General features: G+C 43.9%; 2 protein-coding genes across 2 annotated transcripts; both read right to left on the minus strand.

Annotated features, from left to right (window-relative positions):
- Positions 1 to 5652: 5652 nt before the first annotated feature.
- Positions 5653 to 6582, minus strand: LOC115525196 (olfactory receptor 4C45-like). The gene has a single exon (XM_030332254.1). The coding sequence runs from the start codon at positions 6580 to 6582 to the stop codon at positions 5653 to 5655; it is 930 nt and encodes a 309-aa protein (XP_030188114.1).
- Positions 6583 to 20112: 13530 nt separating this feature from the next.
- Positions 20113 to 21042, minus strand: LOC115525579 (olfactory receptor 4C45-like). The gene has a single exon (XM_030332815.1). The coding sequence runs from the start codon at positions 21040 to 21042 to the stop codon at positions 20113 to 20115; it is 930 nt and encodes a 309-aa protein (XP_030188675.1).

Below are 21042 nucleotides of genomic sequence, written 5' to 3' on the forward strand. Positions count from 1 at the left end.
GGCTCAGGTCATGATTTCGTGGTTTGTGGGTTTGAGCCCCGCATTGGGTTCTGTGCTGACAGCACAAAGCTCAGAGCCTGTTTCAGATTCTGTGTCTCCCTCTCTCTCTGCCCCTCTCCTGCTCATGCTCTGTCTCTCTCTGTCTCTCAACAATAAATAAATGTTAAAAAAAAATTTAAAAACTAGGTATAACGAGACCTTGAATTTTATACCTATTCATTTCTGCTGTTAAGATAATAAAAGTATGATTGAGCCTGTATTCCAATTAGCTAATAAATATGAAACCATGGTGAGGGTCACTAAAAACAGCCTATTGTTTTCTCGAATTTGCCACAATTTTATCTAAAGGAGACTTTCTAGAAAAGCATACTTACTTCAGTTGAAATTTGATAAGCACCTTTTAGTACACTTACCAACTAGCATAATGAACTGATCCAAGTGCTCCCCCCACTTTTTTTAAATCCCTTGTTTTTATTGCCTGAGTCATGATTAATAATGGCCCAACCAACTTACAAGTGCTGCTTATTTTTGAAAACATTTCAACTTGCTAGAATAAATACATGAGTAAATATCACCAGAAGTTTTCTATATGATTTCAAAATTATTACTAATCTTGTTCACAAAGGTAGCGGTGTCTCCATCTTGGAGTCTATGATAAAACCTCTTTCTCCCCAAATACATATTTATTTTAAAATTCAGAATGTAGGAAAACAAAGGTGAACAATACACACATGTGCACACACACACACACACACACACACGTGCATGTGTAAATCCACCTATAAGACATTACCCAGTGAGAGTTGCCATCAGTGTTTTGCTAGATATCCTGGTTATCAGCTTTTCCTTCTCCTCCACCTCCTCCCTCCATTCTTCTATTAACTTGGTTAAGCCTCTGCCATCCTAAAGGGTACCCTCTGGGGCTAAATGATTTCTTTGTTCACTTATAAGGCATCTTAAACTTTTTGGATCCTTGGTTTCCATGAACAAGAATAAGCATTTTAATCCTTAGTGTATGCCCTTGTCAAAGTACCATGTGCGTGAAGACCACAGCACCTGACAGGTTGATAGGCATCTAATAAATGATGGTGCCCCCACCAACGGGCAGCAGAAGAAGAAAGGCTGAAGCTAGCTAGCATAAGCTTCCAAATTTTAAGTACTGTTGAAAATATCCATGTGGCGTCAAAACAGAACTGCATGTGAGATTTTATTCCACAGCTTATTGTTAGTACTGGCAAGCTACTTAAAAAAGTAGTATTTTGGGGGCGCCTGGGTGGCTCAGTCGATTGAGTGTCCGACTTTGGCTCAGGTCGTGATCTCAGAGTCTGTGAGTTCGAGCCCTGCAGTGGGCTCTGTGCTGATGGCTCAGAGCCTGGAGCCTGCTTCGGATTCTGTGTCTCCCTCTCTCTCTGCCCCTTCCCTGCTCATGTTCTGTCTCTCTCTGTCTCAAAAATAAATAAAAACATTAAGAAAAAAAAGTAGTATTTTGGGGCCCTTGGGTGGCTCAGTTGGTTGAGCGTTCACTCTTGATTTTGGCTCCAACCCTTTGTTTCCTAATTCATGAAACAGGGAAATCAGGTCATGATCTCGTGGTTTGTGAGTTCAAGCCCTGCCACGGAGCCTGCTTGGGATTCTTTTTCACTCTCTCTCTCTCTCAAAATAGACAAAATAAAAATAACAATCATAATAAAAAGTAAAAAGTAACAGGTAAAATTAATTAAAAAATAGTTTGTCACCTCTTGAACTTTCTTCCCTCAGTGAAGTTTTTCCTTTTTAATAGATGACAGCAGGATGAGTACATATTCATATCAAACATATTTACTATTTTTTATCTATTAGAGGAAAGTACTACTATATAAGGCACAAGCCACTCCTTTATGTACAGACTATTGCAGATGGAGGAAAAAATAATTGCAAAGAAATTTCCTGTTTTGTGGGAATCAAAACACTCATGCGGTTACAAATTATTGACCAGTGCTTAGCTGGTTCTTTGTGGACTCGTACATTTTCAGCCTGGTCTATCTATGAAGGCAAGTCCACTTTCAAATGAGTTCAAACAATGGAGGCCAAATGGTTTCAAGAAGAAAATTCCAAATATTAGAATAAAAATTTTAGTTTGTTGTCTGGTTATGTTAAAGAGATACAAAATGGGCTTGGTAACACACAGAGGCTGTGGGTCAGACAGGCTTAGATATGAATTCTGATTCAAGCAAATTTTATTTTTTTTTAATTTATTTTTTGTTTTTTAATTATTTTTAATGTTTTATTTTTGAGACAGAGAGAGACAGAGCGTGAGCAGGGGAGGGGCAGAGAAAGAGCGAGACACAGAATCCGAAGCAGGCTCCAGGCTCTGAGCTGTCAGCACAGAGCCCGATGTGGGGCTCGAAGTCACAAACCGCGAGATCATGACCTGAGCCGAAGTCTGACGCTCAACCGACTGAGCCACCCAGGCGCCCCGGATTCAAGCAAATTTTAGCTAATTGATCTTGAGCTATATAATTACCCTCTCCAACCCATTGCTTCCTAATTCATGAAACAGGGAAATCATTGCCGTTACTGGGCTAGAATGAGAATTGAATAACAAAATGTGAATACAAAACACTTTGCACCTAGTAAGCAGTCAAAATGGAAAAAGCTGTCACAATTATATGCTAGAATTGTTTTATTGCTGTTCACACCATCCTGTGGGTAGGATCACCATTGTGTTCAAATTATGAATTGTTTCAAACGGAGGGAAGTCCCACAATTTGAGGGCTAAAATAAATTGACGAAAGAAAGAATGGCAGAAATTTGTTGCCTCCAAAACATAAAATGAGTCCTTAGGTCAGGATGTTATTCACAGAAGGTGCTCAACAAACATAAGCTGTCATCACCATCATCCTCATGAGAATCGTCCTCCTTATTTTTACTTGTTCCTATTCCATCCCATCTTTCTTGGGAATGACAGCTAGATCTTTAAAAGAGAAGTTTGACATTTTAAACATACCTATTTCTTGCATATATTTACAAGTTGGTCACTCACAGGAAACTATGGCAAAACATCTGTTTTGTATAATTTACTATTGAAGAATAACTGAAATACAATGTTATATTAGTTTCAGGTATACAACAGGGATTCAACAGTTCTGTACATTACTCAGTGCTCACCACAGTAAGCGTGGTCATCATCTGTCACCATACAACAGTATTGCAATATTATTGATTATATTCCTATGCTGTACTTTTCATCCCCTTGACTTATTTATAACTGGAGCTTTGTACCTTTTATCCCCTGTACCTATATCACCCTTCCCCCACCCATCTCCCTTCTGGAACCTACCACTTTGTTTTCTTAAGAGGCTGCTTGTTTCTGGGCCCTTGGGTGGCTCAGTTGGTTAAGCGTCTGACTCTTGATTTCGGCTCTGGTCATGATCTCACAGTTTGTGGGTTTGAGCCCCACATCAGGCTCTGCAGTGACAGTGAGAAGCCTGCTTGGGATTCCTTGTCTCCCTCTCTTTCTGCCCCTCTCTCACTCACGCATGCTCTCTCTCAAAAATAAATAAATTTTTAAAAAAGAGTCTGCTTGTTTGTTTTGGAAAAACATTTTTTAAAGGCCTGCATATAGAGTGAGATCTGACCTGATATAAAGTTCTGAGAACATGAGAAATGTCAGCATCACACGATATTCGAATCCCTGATTGTGAAATCACCTTCTGAGGTCAAGTTTCTGAGCTCTTCCTTGGGCATCGCAAGCTCTGTACAGAGATAGGTCTGTTGGTCACTGCCGCTGGGCTCTCCCCTCTCTGTTTTTCAGAGCACAGGGTCCCTCATTAGTGAGAGCATTTGAAGTAAGTTCTGCTCAGACATCTCACAATCGCTCCAACCGGCTCCCCTATTTGTAACCGCAGAGATGTTTAAGGGCATTTTTATTCCAGAATAGGGAGTCGGTGGTGGGCTAGCTTCTAGTGTCCAGAGATCCTCACAGGTCCCATTAGTTACCTTGCTGGGATGGTAACTCACCATTATGCTGTCCCTACTCATAAGTGGATGCCATTTATGACTTATTTTGAAGTAACGTGGGGTTGGGGCTGAAGTACAGATGTTTGGTCCTCCTGTGATCATTGTTGGTGAATGAAAGTGGCGGTGTTCTTGGGCTCTGGTGAGCAACTGTAGTCCCTGGCACACTTTCTGTGCTGGTGACATCTCTGAAGGCTGTAACCGTGTCTGAGCAATTTCACTAATTTTCAGCTGACTCTTTTTTTTTTTTCAACCGAAATCATTTAATGCTTACAATTTAAGAAAGTATGTAATGTTTTTTGTCCATTTTACAGGCCAAAAAAATCAGTAGAGAGATGAAGTAACTTGCTTCCATTTACAAGGCTAATTAATGCAGCAGACAAGATGAGAAATCAAGCCTATTTGATCTAAATCTCTTAATCTTTGATTTCAAAGCATCTGACTATTTCTGAATCTCTCTTAGAATTTCATTATGTACATGTTATGAATTCTTTTCTATAATCTGGATCTGTGGTCATTGTTGTTCTGTTTTGCTACACAAAATTGGTTCATATATCACTGGTAATTTCCTGCCACAGCTGTTCAAAGTCATCGTTTCCTTTGTCCACATCTAAAAGACAACTTCAGGGGCACCTGGGTGGCTCAGTCAGTTAAGTGTCTGACTTTGGCTCAGGTCATGATCTCAGAGTTCATGGGTTTGAGCCCCGCGTCGGGCTCTGTACTGACAGCTCAGAGCCTGGATCCTACTTCAGATTCTCTATCTCCCTCTTTCTCTTCCCTTCCTTCACTTGTGCTCTCTCTCAAAAATAAATAAACATTAAAAAAACCATGACTTTAATGTACAGGTAATTTCTGCCTTAACTCTACAGACTTGATCAATTATATTTCTTTTGCACCAGCCAATTTTTCCTCCAATTGTTTCTGCAGACAATTGTATATTACAGAAAATGGTGGCAATGTAATTTCTAAAAAAGTACCTTTGTGTGCCAGTATTCTCTTCTTGGGATTGTGCTAAGTAAAGAGATTTTCATCGCTGTGATGAGAGAACATCTCTGAACCTCTTAAATTTACTACGATAAGAAAAAGTATACTTGGATGAAAGTACTTGAAGACTCCCTGCTGTTGAATACTTCTTTTCACATGCAGTTTCTTTTTGTCTTTTAAACTAAAACTTCATTCTAGCTGTAGCACTGGGTGTAAAGAGTGTTCAGGACTATAGACACTGATCTGTTTCACACCTCCAATCAGGGCAACATTATGACTTCTGTGGCCTGTTCGTAATTTTGTCCTCATGAGCCCTCCTCCTCCATTAACAATATTAAAAATTATATTTTATAACTGCATTGATATAAAGATGACTATAGTCCAAGTTGGATTTGGATTCCATTCATTGTTTCCTTATTTTAAAAGAAATTGAACATTTCAAGGGCTCCTAAAATTATTGTAGGCCCTAGGCACCATGCCTACTGTGTCTTAATGGGTATGTCGACCCTGCCCACGACATACGTGCTCCTGTAGAAATCTGATCCAGGCAGCAAAATTGACTGCCCCGAGTTTGATCAGGGAAATAAATCTCTATTTATTTATTTAAGAAAGGGAATAAATGTCTAAAAATCACCACTAGATATTTTTAGGTAAAGACTCTAATCACAAGCTTCATTTATCACTGTTTTTCATTATTTGCCCCCAGAGTTTCTTCATGACATTTTTCACTTCTGCATTTCTGAGGGTGTAGATTAAAGGGTTCAGCATGGGAGAGACTATCGTACAAAACACAGTCACAGCTTTGTCAGAGGGGAAGGAGGTCATGGGTCTCAGGTACAGGAATGTACAAGGTACAAAGAATAAGATGACAACGGTGACATGAGAGGCGCAGGTAGACAGGGCTTTGCGACGCCCTTCAGAGCTATGAGTCCTCAGTGAGTGCAGGATGACAACATAAGAAGCAAGCAGCATAGAAAAGATGAGCAAACACAGTGATCCACTGTTGGCAGCAATCAGGGGCCCCAAAGTGCGAGTGTCTGTACAGGCTAGCTCCAGGAGAGGTATTAAATCACACATAAAATGGTCAATAACATTGGGGCCACAGAACGGTAACTGGACCATGAACAAAATCTGGATTCCTCCATGAAGAAAGCCTAAAATCCCAGCCATTCCCACGAAGAAACCACAGACAGGTCGTCTCATGATGGTCATGTAATGCAAGGGCTTACAGATGGCTACATAGCGGTCATAGGCCATGACAATTAACAAGATGATCTCAGCTCCAGCGAAGAAATGTTCTGCAAAGAGCTGAGTCATGCAGCCATTGAAGGAGATGGTGTTCTTCTCAGAGATCAGGTCATAGATCATTTTGGGAGCTATGGAAGAAGAGTAGAAACCATCTATAATAGACAAGTAGGACAGGAAAAAGTACATGGGAGAACCCAGGGCTGGGCTGATGAAGATGGTGACGGAGATGAGCAGGTTACCTGCCAGTGTGATCAAGTAGGTGATTAACAACACAGCAAATAAGAATTTCTGCAGTTCTGGATTCTGGGTCAAGCCCAGCAAAATGAATTCTGTTACATTGCTCATCCTTTCCATGGATTCAGCTTGGGTTGTGAGCACATGGTCCATCAGGAGAGATCACAGAATTTCTGAGTAATATTTTCAATTCAACACTAAAAGTTCCCATCACCTCTGTAGTCCTGGCCTCTGGGATTGATGGAACCACAGCTTCCACTCACCTCTGCCACTTTGGAGACAGTTATAAAGAAGATTAGAAAGGGGTTAGATTTCTCTTATTCATATAAATTGAATATTAACAATATGTTACAAACACCAGAATAAAAGCAAAGTGTTAATATGTATGTTGACTTATGATGGCCTTCCAAACTCTCTTTCTGTCTCTAAACCCTCACAGGTGGCTTTCTTTTGTTGTTTTTGGGACAAAGTTTGTCAATAACAATGATTTTGAAGTTATATTTGTCCACTGTCACGAATGTTTATAGGTATATGGACACAATATTCTTTAAAAAGTCAACTGTATATCAGATTGGAAAGTGCCAAGCCTTACTGTATCTATACCAGCAGTGTTCTTTGAGGTATGATTCCTTTCTGCGAAATGAATGCACGTACACACAGAGAGCTGCAGATGGGGTTTTCCCTCTTCAAAATGCCAAGGAACTGTCTTCATAACAGCTCATTGAGCAGCATTTCCTCAGTAGCCCTGGATGTTGTGTCTGGCTCCAAATGGCTATTACACAGTCACTCTTCCCACATCTTTGGATATAAACATACAATTGGTACAAAGTTCCCTTAAAAGTTCTCAGTATTTCTTAAATGGATTTTCTGTGTAACTGGTCTTTCATTACATAAAAAATGAGGCTCTGGATTAGATATATAATACCACTCACATTTTACAAATGGAATTAGATGAGTCATAAAGTTTCCCTGGATTTCCTATTGATGAGACGGAAATGTTAAGGTCGTCTAAGGTAATACAGTTTTTTTCTTTTGGCATAAGTTTAATCAATTAAGATAAATTTGAAATTTTCACTGCTAATTGGTGGAAAAAGTGGAATTTTTACAAGAATATATTCTTTTTTTTAAAAAATTGTCTGTACATGGATTTTCACAAGTGATTACATGTTACAAAAGATCACAGGATATCTTATTCCTTCTCCCCCTCTTTTTCTCCTTTCTCAAATCCCTGCCAAGAAACATAACAACATATTTTTCCTCAAAACTATCTGGACACAGAAATCAGCATCATGATCATTCAGCTTCAATAAAGGTGAGGAAGGATATCTTTATCTTTAGTTTTTACAGAACGCTGTCTCTTTAGTTGTTTCTTCTCTACCCAGGGCTCCTATAGGTGGTAACTATGTGCTTAATCATTCTTAATTTAATTCACACATTCTAACTTCAATGTGGCAACATGGAAGTCATGAAAAGGGGAAACAATTTCAAATAATCACATATAAAACCTACCGAAGCAATCTATTTCTACATACACGTTGACCACAATGTTGTTACAGTGACCTTAGGAGTTCTCAAAAGCGCCTCGTCTGGCAGCATCACAGATCGTGTTTTCTACTGCCATTTTCATGTCATCAAGCTCAAATTCATTTTTAGAGAATAAGATTACCTTCAATTCAAAGAATCTAATTGTAAAACCTATTCAGTGAAAATAATTTGGCTTAATAGTTAATTGCTTAAAATTTGGGGAAAAAGATTTAGTTATTACTGACCTGGATCTAGTTGAGTGTGAATTCCAGTTTTTAGATTGAAGTCAGTCATTGTTTTCTTCCGCTGGGGGCATAGCCCCCCAGCTGCAAATACACTCTATAAATTAACAAGTGGGACACTGGAATTCTCTCTCTAGACAGCTCTTCCAGTCTTGGACATTTTCATTTATTTTCGTTCCCATTATCCATCTGAATTTACTCAGAAAATGAGCTGTTTGAGTTAGGAAACTGCAGTGGCTCTAGATTTAATTTCTATTCACGTTCTTGGCCTCTTGTGGAGGTATAAACACATCTCCAAAACACATACATTTTTCAGATCTCAGAACTATATTCAGTCTATATTAAAAACAATGGGAACAATGAAAAATTCTTCAAATCAGAAAAAGCGAGTGTATGAAACTATAAAATGTATAAGTGCATCAGATCCAGTTGATTGGATGTTGTTTTTTTTTCCCAAAATCCTGCCAAATTTATGTTTCCCAAGAAGTCCATGAACAGTGTGGTGAGAATTCTTTCTATTCCTGATTTAAGCTCTCCTTTTAACCCTAAGTGTGGGAACAGTGTCTCCCATATAGACCTTAAGTCTATTAGTTAACGTGCTTGGCTGTTGTCATTTACTTAAATCTCCTGTAATTCTTCATGGACTCTAGAGAAATATTTAAATAGACATTCACAGAGGGCAGGATTTGGTAAGGCATTGACCTCTCAAGTCCTCAGAGGATTCGTAATTGTTCCTGTTGGAATTTTTGCTGGAAGCAAAGCATCCACAAACATCATTAGAGGCCAGTTTATTTTTGTATCTTTGTTTTATTTTATGTTTTCTCCAACTTTTTGTTTAAATTCTAGTCAGTTAACATACAGTGCAGTATTGGCTTCAGGAGTAGAATCCAGTGATTTAAATTTATTTATTTAATCTATTTATTTAAGAAACGGAATAAATGTCTATAAATCACCACTAGATATTTTTAGGTAAAGACTCTAATCACAAACTTCATTTATCACTGTTTTTCATTATTTGCCCCCAGAGTTTCTTCATGACATTTTTCACCTCTGCATTTCTGAGGGTGTAGATTAAAGGGTTCAGCATGGGAGAGACTATCGTACAAAACACAGTCACAGAACATGGTTGAGCGTTCACTCTTGATTTTGGCTCCAACCCTTTGTTTCCTAATTCATGAAACAGGGAAATCAGGCCATGATCTCGTGGTTTGTGAGTTCAAGCCCTGCCACGGAGCCTGCCTGGGATTCTCTTTCACTCTCTCTCTCTCTCTCCCTTCCCCTGTTCTTGCACGCACACACTCTCTCTCTCTCAAAATAAACAAAATAAAAATAACAATCATAATAAAAAGTAAAAAGTAACAGGTAAAATTAATTAAAAAATAGTTTGTCACCTCTTGAACTTTCTTCCCTCAGTGAAGTTTTTCCTTTTTAATAGATGACAGCAGGATGAGTACATATTCATATCAAACATATTTACTATTTTTTATCTATTAGAGGAAAGTACTACTATATAAGGCACAAGCCACTCCTTTATGTACAGACTCTTGCAGATGGAGGAAAATATAATTGCAAAGAAATTTCCTGTTTTGTGGGAATCAAAACACTCATGTGGTTACAAATTATTGACCAGTGCTTAGCTGGTTCTTTGTGGACTCGTACATTTTCAGCCTGGTCTATCTATGAAGGCAAGTTCACTTTCAAATGAGTTCAAACAATGGAGGCCAAATGGTTTCAAGAAGAAAATTCCAAATATTAGAATAAAAATTTTAGTTTGTTGTCTGGTTATGTTAAAGAGATACAAAATGGGCTTGGTAACACACAGAGGCTGTGGGTCAGACAGGCTTAGATATGAATTCTGATTCAAGCAAATTTTATTTTTTTTTAATTTATTTTTTGTTTTTTAATTATTTTTAATGTTTTATTTTTGAGACAGAGAGAGACAGAGCATGAGCAGGGGAGGGGCAGAGAAAGAGCGAGACACAGAATCCGAAGCAGGCTCCAGGCTCTGAGCTGTCAGCACAGAGCCCGATGTGGGGCTCGAAGTCACAAACCGCGAGATCATGACCTGAGCCGAAGTCTGACGCTCAACCGACTGAGCCACCCAGGCGCCCCGGATTCAAGCAAATTTTAGCTAATTGATCTTGAGCTATATAATTACCCTCTCCAACCCATTGCTTCCTAATTCATGAAGCAGGGAAATCATTGCCGTTACTGGGCTAGAGTGAGAATTGAATAACAAAATGTGAATACAAAACACTTTGCACCTAGTAAGCAGTCAAAATGGAAAAAGCTGTCACAATTATATGCTAGAATTGTTTTATTGCTGTTCACACCATCCTGTGGGTAGGATCACCATTGTGTTCAAATTATGAAATGTTTCAAACAGAGGGAAGTCCCACAATTTGAGGGCTAAAATAAATTAACAAAAGAAAGTATGGCAGAAATTTGTTGCCTCCAAAACATAAAATGAGTCCTTAGGTCAGGATGTTATTCACAGAAGGTGCTCAACAAACATAAGCTGTCATCACCATCATCCTCATGAGAATCGTCTTCCTTATTTTTACTTGTTCCTATTCCATCCCATCTTTCTTGGGAATGACAGCTAGATCTTTAAAAGAGAAGTTTGACATTTTAAACATACCTATTTCTTGCATATATTTACAAGTTTGTCGCTCACAGGAAACTATGGCAAAACATCTGTTTTTTATAATTTACTATTGAAGAATGTTATGCCCAGAATTTGTGATTCCCCAAAGACCACCAGGGAGCCGAGTCCGATGCAAAAGCAAAAGAGCCTTTATTCGAGCTAGCTCGAGCTCAGTCCCCTACCTGCACTGACGCAGCGGTGAGATACCAGGGAGAGAGAGCGAGTTTCAAAAGCACAAAGGTTTTATAGGGGTCTAGGGGCAGCCGATTGGCTGGGGAAGGGTCGTGGCCTCGGCCGATTGGCTGGGGAAGGTTCGTCGCCTTGGCCGATTGGCTGGGGAAAGGTCAGAGTCCTGTTACGAAGGTCGCTGGGCGTGTTTTGATCAGGAATTTGAACGGGTGAGCGGGAGGTTACTCAAGGGGAGGAGTCGCGGTCTGAGGTTTCTGCGATTTTCCTGGAAAAGGGGTCATGTCTGGGACATAGTCACTCAAGGTGGAGAACACAGAACAAGATGGAGTCGGCCGGCGTAGGCCCGCCCTTTCATTCCCCCCTTGTCATGTAGCTTCCGGACCCAATCATGGGACCGGCTGCATTTATGGTGACAAGGGGAACAGAGTTTGGAGGTTTACGCTAAGTTCTGGGAAGCATGTGTCCCTGGGGTGGCTCTGGGAGCTCTGATTAAGTATTGTCCCCGAGCTGGTGTCTCTGATCTGCCAGGTGATGTTTTGGGGGGCGTGGGGACTCCCAGCAGCATGAGCAATGACAAGCAGAGTTAACAGAGTTACCAATATTAGGTGGGTCGAATGCGCTGGAGCTTGAGCTTGAGTGGGTTGTGTTGGTCCCGACTGATGGCCCATCGCGTGACAAAGTCCTTCCAGATCGAGGAGGGGTCTGCTGTCCGATCGTGGGTGTGATGGACCCAGGTCGCGATGCCGTCTACTTTGAGAGCGGTGGGGGTTGTCAGCACCACGATGTAGGGTCCCTTCCAGCGCGGCTCGAGGGTCTCTCGGTGGTGCCTCTTGACATAGACCCAGTCTCCCGGCCTGTACTGATGAGGTGTCGGGGTTGGGCCAGCCTCGTAGATGGCACGGAGGCGTGGCCAAATGTCCTCGTGCGCCCTCTGGAGCCCTCTCAAGGAAAGAAAAAGTTCTTGATCTTTAAACTCAGCAATAAGTTCAGCTCGAAGGCTGGGAATAACAGGGGGTGGCCTGCCAAACATGATCTCGTAGGGAGTGAAACCCAGAGTGTAAGGAGTGTTTCTAACCTGGTAAAGGGCGTACGGTAGGAGAGTCACCCAGTCCCCGCCAGTCTCCATGGTTAATTTGGTAAGGGTCTCTTTTAGGGTTCTATTCATTCTTTCTACCTGTCCTGAGCTCTGGGGCCTATAAGCACAATGTAATTTCCAGTTTGCCCCCACCGCCTTGGCTACTGCCTGTGTTACCTGCGAGATAAAAGCTGGTCCATTGTCTGATCCTACCATGGCAGGAAAACCATACCTGGGTAAGATGTCTTCTAGTAGCTTCTTAGCCACCGTCTGAGCCATTTCATGCTTGGTTGGGTATGCCTCCACCCAGCCAGAGAAGGTGTCTGTAAATACTAAAAGATATTTATAACCATACTTTCCTGGTTTGACTTCAGTGAGGTCTACTTTCCATTGGGCTCCTGGTCTGGTGCCTCTCAGCCTGGTTCCTTTTTTATTTGATGTGGCTCTCGCGTTGGTGAGTTGGCAGGTCTTGCAGGCAGATACAACTTGCTCTATTTTGGTGTCCTGTTGGTGAATCTTGATTCCGGCATGTCGGATTAAGTCTTTTAATTTTCGGGCCCCCATGTGAGTAGACCGATGCATGTGCTCTGATACTGAGACTCTGAGCCGGTCTGGCAGCACGAGCTCCTTGTTAGATGTATACCACCACCCCTTTATCTCCTGGGCCATGGGGAGTTTCTTGATCCGCTGTAACTCCTCCTGGGAGTATTTGGGCTGGTCTGGTAAAACTGAGTCTCCCGGGTCTGGTAGTTGTATGGTCATGGTGGGGACTGGAGTAAGGGCTACTGCCTTGGCTGCCTGGTCAGCCTTTCGATTACCTCTAGCTACCAGGTTATCAGTTTTCTGGTGCCCTTGGCAGTGGATAATGGCCAGCTTGACAGGAAGCCATAAGGCCGTAAGCAGGTCAAGTATCTCCTGCTTATTTTTTATAGTCTGTCCTTCTGCTGTCAGTAACCCCCTCTCCTGATAAATTGCCCCATGAATATGAGCTGTGGCAAACACATAACGGCTGTGTGTGTAGATGTTAAGCCGTTTTCCAGCTCCCAGTGTCAGCGCCTTGGTGAGGGCGACGAGCTCTGCTTGCTGGGCTGACGTTCCGGAGGGTAGAGCCTGCACCCATACGGTGTCCGTTTCGGTGACCACCGCTGCACCCGCATACCTGTGTCCGTCTTGCACAATGCTGCTGCCATCAGTGAACCAAGTAGCCTCGGCATCGGGGAGGGGCCGGTCGGTCAGGTCCGTCCGGAATCCATGTACTTGTTCTAGGATTCCCGCACAGTCATGTAGTGGAGCACCTAGGTCGGGTCGGGCAGCAGGGTTGCAGGATTGAGGGCTGCACTGGGGTGGAACCACACTCGTGGAGGGTTGAGTAGGAGGCTCTGGTAATGAGTCATACGTGTATTGCTCATCCATCTATCTGGAGGCTGTTTCAGGACCCCTTCAATGGCGTGTGGGGTCGTGATCCAGATCTCCTGTCCTAGGGTCAGTTTGTCTGCGTCCTTGACAAGGAGTGCTGTCGCCACAATAATTCTTAGGCATGGCGGCTAGCCGGCAGCCACTGGGTCTAGTTTCTTAGATAGGTAAGCCACTGGGCAGTTCCAGGGGCCTAAGGCTTGAGTTAGAACCCCTTTTGCTATTCCCTTATGTTCGTCTACAAAGAGGTGGAAGGGTTTCGTAATGTCTGGCAGACCCAGGGCTGGGGCACTTAAGAGGGCCTCTTTTAACTGATTAAAGGCAATTTCTTCTTTTTCAGTCCATTTAAATGTTTTCCCCTCTTTGGTAGCTTCATATAGGGGCTTGGCAATCTCAGCAAAACCTGGAACCCAGTGGCGGCAGTAGCCGGCTGATCCTAGGAATTCCCTCACTTCTCTTCGGGAGGTGAGAGTAGGGATCTTTAGGACAGTTTCTTTTCTGGCATCTGATAACCGCCGCTGTCCGCCCTCCAGGATGTATCCTAGGTAACTTACCCTCTCCCTGCATATCTGAGCCTTTTTCGCAGATGCCCGGTACCCTAAGGCTCCCAGGGTAGCCAGCAGGTCCTGGGTCCCTCGCTCGCAGTCCTCGGCCATGTTGGCAGCAATCAGGATGTCATCTATGTACTGTAGGAGGGTGAGGCCAGGGTGCTCCCTTCTGTACTCACCCAGGTCCTCGTGTAGTGCCTCGTCGAAGATGGTGGGTGAATTTTTGAATCCCTGAGGTAGCCGTGTCCAGGTGATTTGCCCACTGTAGCCCTCCTCCGGATCATGCCACTCGAAGGCAAACAGGGGTTGGCTCTGGGGTGCCAGCGGCAGACTGAAGAAGGCATCCTTTAAATCTAGTACAGTATACCAGACCCTGGAGGGCGCCAAGGAGCTCAAAAGAGTATATGGGTTGGGAACAGTTGGGTGTATGTCCGCGACCCTCTTATTTACTTCCCGGAGGTCTTGTACCGGTCGGTAGTCACTTGTGTGAGGCTTTTTAACCGGCAGTGGGGGGGTGTTTCAGGCAGACTGGCAAGGAACTAGTACCCCTAGGCTTCGTAGTCTCCGGATGTGTGGCTGGATCCCCTTCCGGGCCTCCTGAGACATGGGGTATTGTTTGATCCTTACCGGACTCTCTCCCGGCTTGAGCTCTACCAGGACTGGGGTCCTGTGAGCGGCTAGTCCCATCCCCCCCGTCTCTGCCCAAACCGAGGGGAATTTTTGTAGCCATCTGTCTATATTATCCTCTCTCGGGAGCGCCTCCTGGTGGAGGAGGTATTCATCCTCCAGTTTCATGGTCAGTACCTGGATGGGGTGGCCCTTGCCATCAGTGACCTGAGACCCCCCTTGTCTGAAAGTTATCTGAGCTCCAATCTTGGTCAGTAAGTCCCGTCCTAACAGCGGGTAGGGGCATTCTGGTATTACCATAAAGGAGTGGGATACCCAGCCCATTCCCAAATCTACTGTTCTTCGGGTAGTCCATGAATACTGGCTCATACCAGTTGCCCCTTGTACCCAGGACTTCTTGCTGGCTAGTTTTCCTTGTGGGGTGCGGAGGACCGAATGTTGTGCTCCGGTGTCGACAAGGATGTCAATAGGGGTCCCCTCCACTTTAAGAGTTACCCTGGGTTCGGGGAGAGGGTCCGAACCCCGACTTCCCTAATCACTTAGTTCGTCTAGCTCTAGCATTTTTACTCGATCAGTGTTGCTTCCCTTCCCGCCGGCCCTTTTTGGACAATCTCGGGCCCAATGCCCTATCTCCTTGCAGTATGCACACTGATCTTTCTGCAGCCTCTGCTTCCCCCCCTTGGTGGTTCCTTTACCTTTTCTTGCGTCGTCTGCCAGCTGCTGGAGACAGCGGTCTCGTTCCTCGGGGAAGTCAGCAGTGGTAGCTAGTAGTATTCTGGCCAGGTCTCGAGTCTGCTTACTGCTGGCAGCCGCCATGGCGCGAGCCTGCTTGTCCTCAGGAGGCTCCCAGTTATTATATACCTTTTAGGCTACCACCAGTAAGTCCTGCAGACTTTTTTCTCCTAGTCTATCTATTTTCTGTAATTTTCTCCTAATGTCTATGGCCGCTTGGTTTACAAAGGCCATGATAACAGCTGCCTTGCTTTCCGGAGCCTCTGCATCCATGGGGGTATAGGTACGGAACGCCTCCATGATCCGTTCTAAAAAGGCAGCCGGAGATTCATCTTTTCCCTGTTGTACATTTCCTACCTTGGCCAAATTGGTTGGCTTTCTAGCAGCCATTCGGAGACCCCCCATTAGAGTCTGGCAGTAGACCCGGAGCCTCTCCTTACCTTCTGCCGTGTTGAAATCCCACTGGGGCCGAGTTAAGGGGAAGGAGGCATCTATCTGAGCCTGGTTGGTGGTGGGATTCCCGTCTGCGTCCGGAACTAGTTTTCGGGCCTCATTGAGGATTCTTTCTCTTTCTTCAGTCGTGAACAGGACCTGCAAAAGCTGCTGGCAATCGTCCCACGTGGGCTGATGGTAAAAAGAACAGAGTCTAATAAATCAATAAGCCCTGCAGGTTTCTCGGAAAACTTAGGATTCTGAGCTTTCCAATTGTAGAGGTCACTAGTGGCGAAAGGCCAATAGTGATGGGGCTGATTCCCCTCCGTGTCTGGGGGTCCGGCGGCTCACAGGGGCAGAATAGTGGAGTCGGTGGCGGAGGCGGATTGCTCCCTCTGAGCCCTTTGTCTGGTAAAGGGCGGGCTTCCCACTGGAGCGTTTCTGCCTCCCGCTCTCGGAACAGCGTCTGCCTCCCCCAGAGGGGGAGGATGGTGTTCTTCTGGCATCCTAGAGGGGTTATACGGGGGAGGAAAAATTAATTCTTCTTCAGTACCGCCCTGTAAGACAGGGTAGAGGGGTGCTGAAGGCTGGATAAGACTTTTCTTCTTCTTTGTCCCCTCAAAGCAAGAATGGGCTTTGGTTCCGGAGGGAGCGGGGCTAGGAAGGGCTTAAGCCAAGAGGGTGGGTAGAGGCGTAGTCTGAGTCTGTCCCGTAACGTCCGTCCAGTAAGTCCACAGAGCAAATCAGAGAAACACAAAAATACACAAACAGAGGGCCCCTAGAAAGTCTTCCAACTCCATGGAAGCAAAACTGAAAGCTAGCTTTGAGGGGTTCCATGTCCCTCCAAAACCGATGAGGGGATTCCACGTCCCTCCAAAACCCAAAGCTAGACGACGGCCTCACGCCGACCAGCGGGAGCGACCTGCCTCGTCTCAGACCTTTGAGGGGATTCCACGTCCCTCTGAAACAGATGAGGGGATTCCACGTCCCTCCAGAAGGGAGAATCGGAACATCTTCCGAAACTCCCGGCCCGTGGTCCTCCAGTGCGTCCACTTAGACCATGTCGGGCACTACCAGAATTGCAGAAATGAGCTCACACAGAAAAGACAGAACAAACGGACAGACACTAACCGTGGCCAGTCAGGCTCTCCGGGTCAGGGGTCCCTCGGGGGTCTTGGGGATCCCGGACGAGCCCCCAAATGTTATGCCCAGAATTCGTGATCCCCAAAGACCACCAGGGAGCCGAGTACGATGCAAAAGCAAAAGAGTCTTTATTCGAGCTAGCTTGAGCTCAGTCCCCTACCTGCACTGACGCAGTGGTGAGGTATCAGGGAGAGAGAGCGAGTTTCAAAAGCAGAAAGGTTTTATAGGGGTCTAGGGGCAGCCATTGGCTGGGGAAGGGTCGTGGCCTCGGCCAATTGGCTGGGGAAAGGTCAGGGTCCTGTTACGCAGGTCGCTGGGCGTGTTTTGATCAGGAAGTTTGAACGGGTGAGCGGGAGGTTACTCAAGGGGAGGAGACGCGGTCTGAGGTTTCTGCGATTTTCCCGGGAAAGGGGTCATGTCGGGGACATAGTCACTCAAGGTGGAGAACACAGAACAAGATGGAGTCGGCCGGAGTAGGCCCGCGCTTTCAAAGAATAACTGAAATACAATGTTATATTAGTTTCAGGTATACAACAGGGATTCAACAGTTCTGTACATTACTCAGTGCTCACCACAGTCAGCATGGTTACCATCTGTCACCATACAACAGTATTGCAATATTATTGATTATATTCCTATGCTGTACTTTTCATCCCCTTGACTTATTTATAACTGGAGCTTTGTACCTTTTATCTCCTGTGCCAATATCACCCTTCCCCCACCCATCTCCCTTCTGGAAACTACCACTTTGCTTTCTTAAGAGGCTGCTTGTTTCTGGGCACTTGGGTGGCTCAGTTGGTTAAGCGTCTGACTCTTGATTTTGGCTCTGGTCATGATCTCACAGTTTGTGGGTTTGAGCCCCACATCAGGCTCTGCAGTGACAGTGAGGAGCCTGCTTGGGATTCCTTGTCTCCCTCTCTTTCTGCCCCTCTCTCACTCACGCATGCTCTCTCTCAAAAATAAATAAATTTTTAAAAAAGAGTCTGCTTGTTTGTTTTGGAAAAACATTTTCTAAAGGCCTGCATATAGAGTGAGATCTGACCTGATATAAAGTTCTGAGAACATGAGAAATGTCAGCATCACACGATATTCGAATCCCTGATTGTGAAATCACCTTCTGAGGTCAAGTTTCTGAGCTCTTCCTTGGGCATCGCAAGCTCTGTACAGAGATAGGTCTGTTGGTCACTGCCGCTGGGCTCTCCCTTCTCCGTTTTTCAGAGCACAGGGTCCCTCATTAGTGAGAGCATTTGAAATAAGTTCTGCTCAGGCATCTCACAATCGCTCCAACCGGCTCCCCTATTTGTAACCGCAGAGATGTTTAAGGGCATTTTTATTCCAGAATAGGGAGTCGGTGGTGGGCTAGCTTCTAGTGTCCAGAGATCCTCACACGTCCCGTTAGTTTCCTTGCTGGGATGGTAACTCACCATTATGCTGTCCTTACTCATAAGTGGATGCCATTTATGACTTATTTTGGAGTAACGTGGGGCTGGGGCTGAAGTACAGATGTTGGTCCTCCTGTGATCATGGTTGGTGAATGAAAGTGGCGGTGTTCTTGGGCTCTGGTGAGCAACTGTAGTCCCTGGCACACTTTCTGTGCTGGTGACATCTCTGAAGGCTGTAACCGTGTCTGAGCAATTTCACTAATTTTCAGCTGACTCTTTTTTTTTTTTTTTTCAACCGAAATCATTTAATGCTTACAATTTAAGAAAGTATGTAATGTTTTTTGTCCATTTTACAGGCCAAAAAAATCAGTAGAGAGATGAAGTAACTTGCTTCCATTTACAAGGCTAATTAACGCAGCAGACAAGATGAGAAATCAAGCCTGTTTGATCTAAAGCTCTTAATCTTTGATTTCAAAGCATCTGACTATTTCTGAATCTCTCTCTTAGAATTTCATTATGTACATGTTATGAATTCTTTTCTATAATCTGGATCTGTCGTCATTGTTGTTCTGTTTTGCTACACAAAATTGGTTCATATATCACTGGTAATTTCCTGCCACAGCTGTTCAAAGTCATCGTTTCCTTTGTCCACATCTAAAAGACAACTTTAGGGGCACCTGGGTGGCTCAGTCAGTTAAGTGTCTGACTTTGGCTCAGGTCATGATCTCAGAGTTCATGGGTTTGAGCCCCGCATCGGGCTCTGCACTGACAGCTCAGAGCCTGGATCCTACTTCAGATTCTGTATCTCCCTCTTTCTCTTCCCTTCCTTCACTTGTGCTCTCTCTCAAAAATAAACATTAAAAAAACCATGACTTTAATGTACAGGTAATTTCTGCCTTAACTCTACAGACTTGATCAATTATATCTCTTTTGCACCAGCCAATTCTTCCTCCAATTGTTTCTGCAGACAATTGTATATTACAGAAAATGGTGGCAATGTAATTTCTAAAAAAGTACCTTTGTGTGCCAGTATTCTCTTCTTGGGATTGTGCTAAGTAAAGAGATTTTCATCACTGTGACGAGAGAACATCTCTGAACCTCTTAAATTTACTACGATAAGAAAAAGTATACTTGGATGAAAGTACTTGAAGACTCCCTGCTGTTGAATACTTTTTTTCACATGCAGTTTCTTTTTGTCTTTTAAACTAAAACTTCATTCTAGCTGTAGCACTGGGTGTAAAGAGTGTTCAGGACTATTGACACTGATCTGTTTCACACCTCCAATCAGGCTAACATTATGACTTCTGTGGCCTGCTGGTAATTTTGTCCTCATGAGCCCTCCTCCTCCATTAACAATATTAAAAATTATATTTTATAACTGCATTGATATAAAGATGACTATAGTCCAAGTTGGATTTGGATTCCATTCATTGTTTCCTTATTTTAAAAGAAATTGAACATTTCAAGGGCTCCTAAAATTATTGTAGGCCCTAGGCACCATGCCTACTGTGTCTTAATGGGTATGTCGACCCTGCCCAGGACATACATGCTCCTGAAGAAATCTGATCCAGGCAGCAAAATTGACTGCCCCGAGTTTGATCAGGGAAATAAATCTCTATTTATTTATTTAAGAAAGGGAATAAATGTCTAAAAATCACCACTAGATATTTTTAGGTAAAGACTCTAATCACAAACTTCATTTATCACTGTTTTTCATTATTTGCCCCCAGAGTTTCCTCATGACATTTTTCACTTCTGCATTTCTGAGGGTGTAGATTAAAGGGTTCAGCATGGGAGAGACTATCGTACAAAACACAGTCACAGCTTTGTCAGAGGGGAAGGAGGTCACGGGTCTCAGGTACAGGAATGAACAAGGTACAAAGAAAAAAATGACAACGGTGACATGAGAGGCGCAGGTAGACAGGGCTTTGCGACGCCCTTCAGAGCTATGAGTCCTCAGTGAGTGCAGGATGACAACATAAGAAGCAAGCAGCATAGAAAAGATGAGCAAACACAGTGATCCACTGTTGGCAGAAATCAGGGGCCCCAAAGTGCGAGTGTCTGTACAGGCTAGCTCCAGGAGAGGTATTAAATCACACATAAAATGGTCAATAACATTGGGGCCACAGAACGGTAACTGGGCCATGAACAAAATCTGGATTCCTCCATGAAGAAAGCCTAAAATCCCAGCCATTCCCACGAAGAAACCACAGACAGGTCGTCTCATGATGGTCATGTAATGCAAGGGCTTACAGATGGCTACATAGCGGTCATAGGCCATGACAATTAACAAGACGATCTCAGCTCCACCGAAGAAATGTTCTGCAAAGAGCTGAGTCATGCAGCCATTGAAGGAGATGGTGTTCTTCTCAGAGATCAGGTCATAGATCATTTTGGGTGCTATGGAAGAAGAGTAGAAACCATCTATTATAGACAAGTAGGACAGGAAAAAGTACATGGGAGAACCCAGGGCTGGGCTGATGAAGATGGTGACGGAGATGAGCAGGTTACCTGCCAGTGTGATCAAGTAGGTGATTAACAACACAGCAAATAAGAATTTCTGCAGTTCTGGATTCTGGGTCAAGCCCAGCAAAATGAATTCTGTTACATTGCTCATCCTTTCCAT

The sequence above is a fragment of the Lynx canadensis genome, chromosome D1, assembly GCF_007474595.2.
Source record: "Lynx canadensis isolate LIC74 chromosome D1, mLynCan4.pri.v2, whole genome shotgun sequence".
NCBI lineage: Eukaryota > Metazoa > Chordata > Mammalia > Carnivora > Felidae > Lynx > Lynx canadensis.

What these genes read in the sequence shown, in the direction of transcription:
- LOC115525196 (XM_030332254.1), bottom strand. Translation starts at nt 6,582, where the DNA reads ATGGAAAGGATGAGCAATGTAACAGAATTCATTTTGCTGGGCTTGACC.
- LOC115525579 (XM_030332815.1), bottom strand. Translation starts at nt 21,042, where the DNA reads ATGGAAAGGATGAGCAATGTAACAGAATTCATTTTGCTGGGCTTGACC.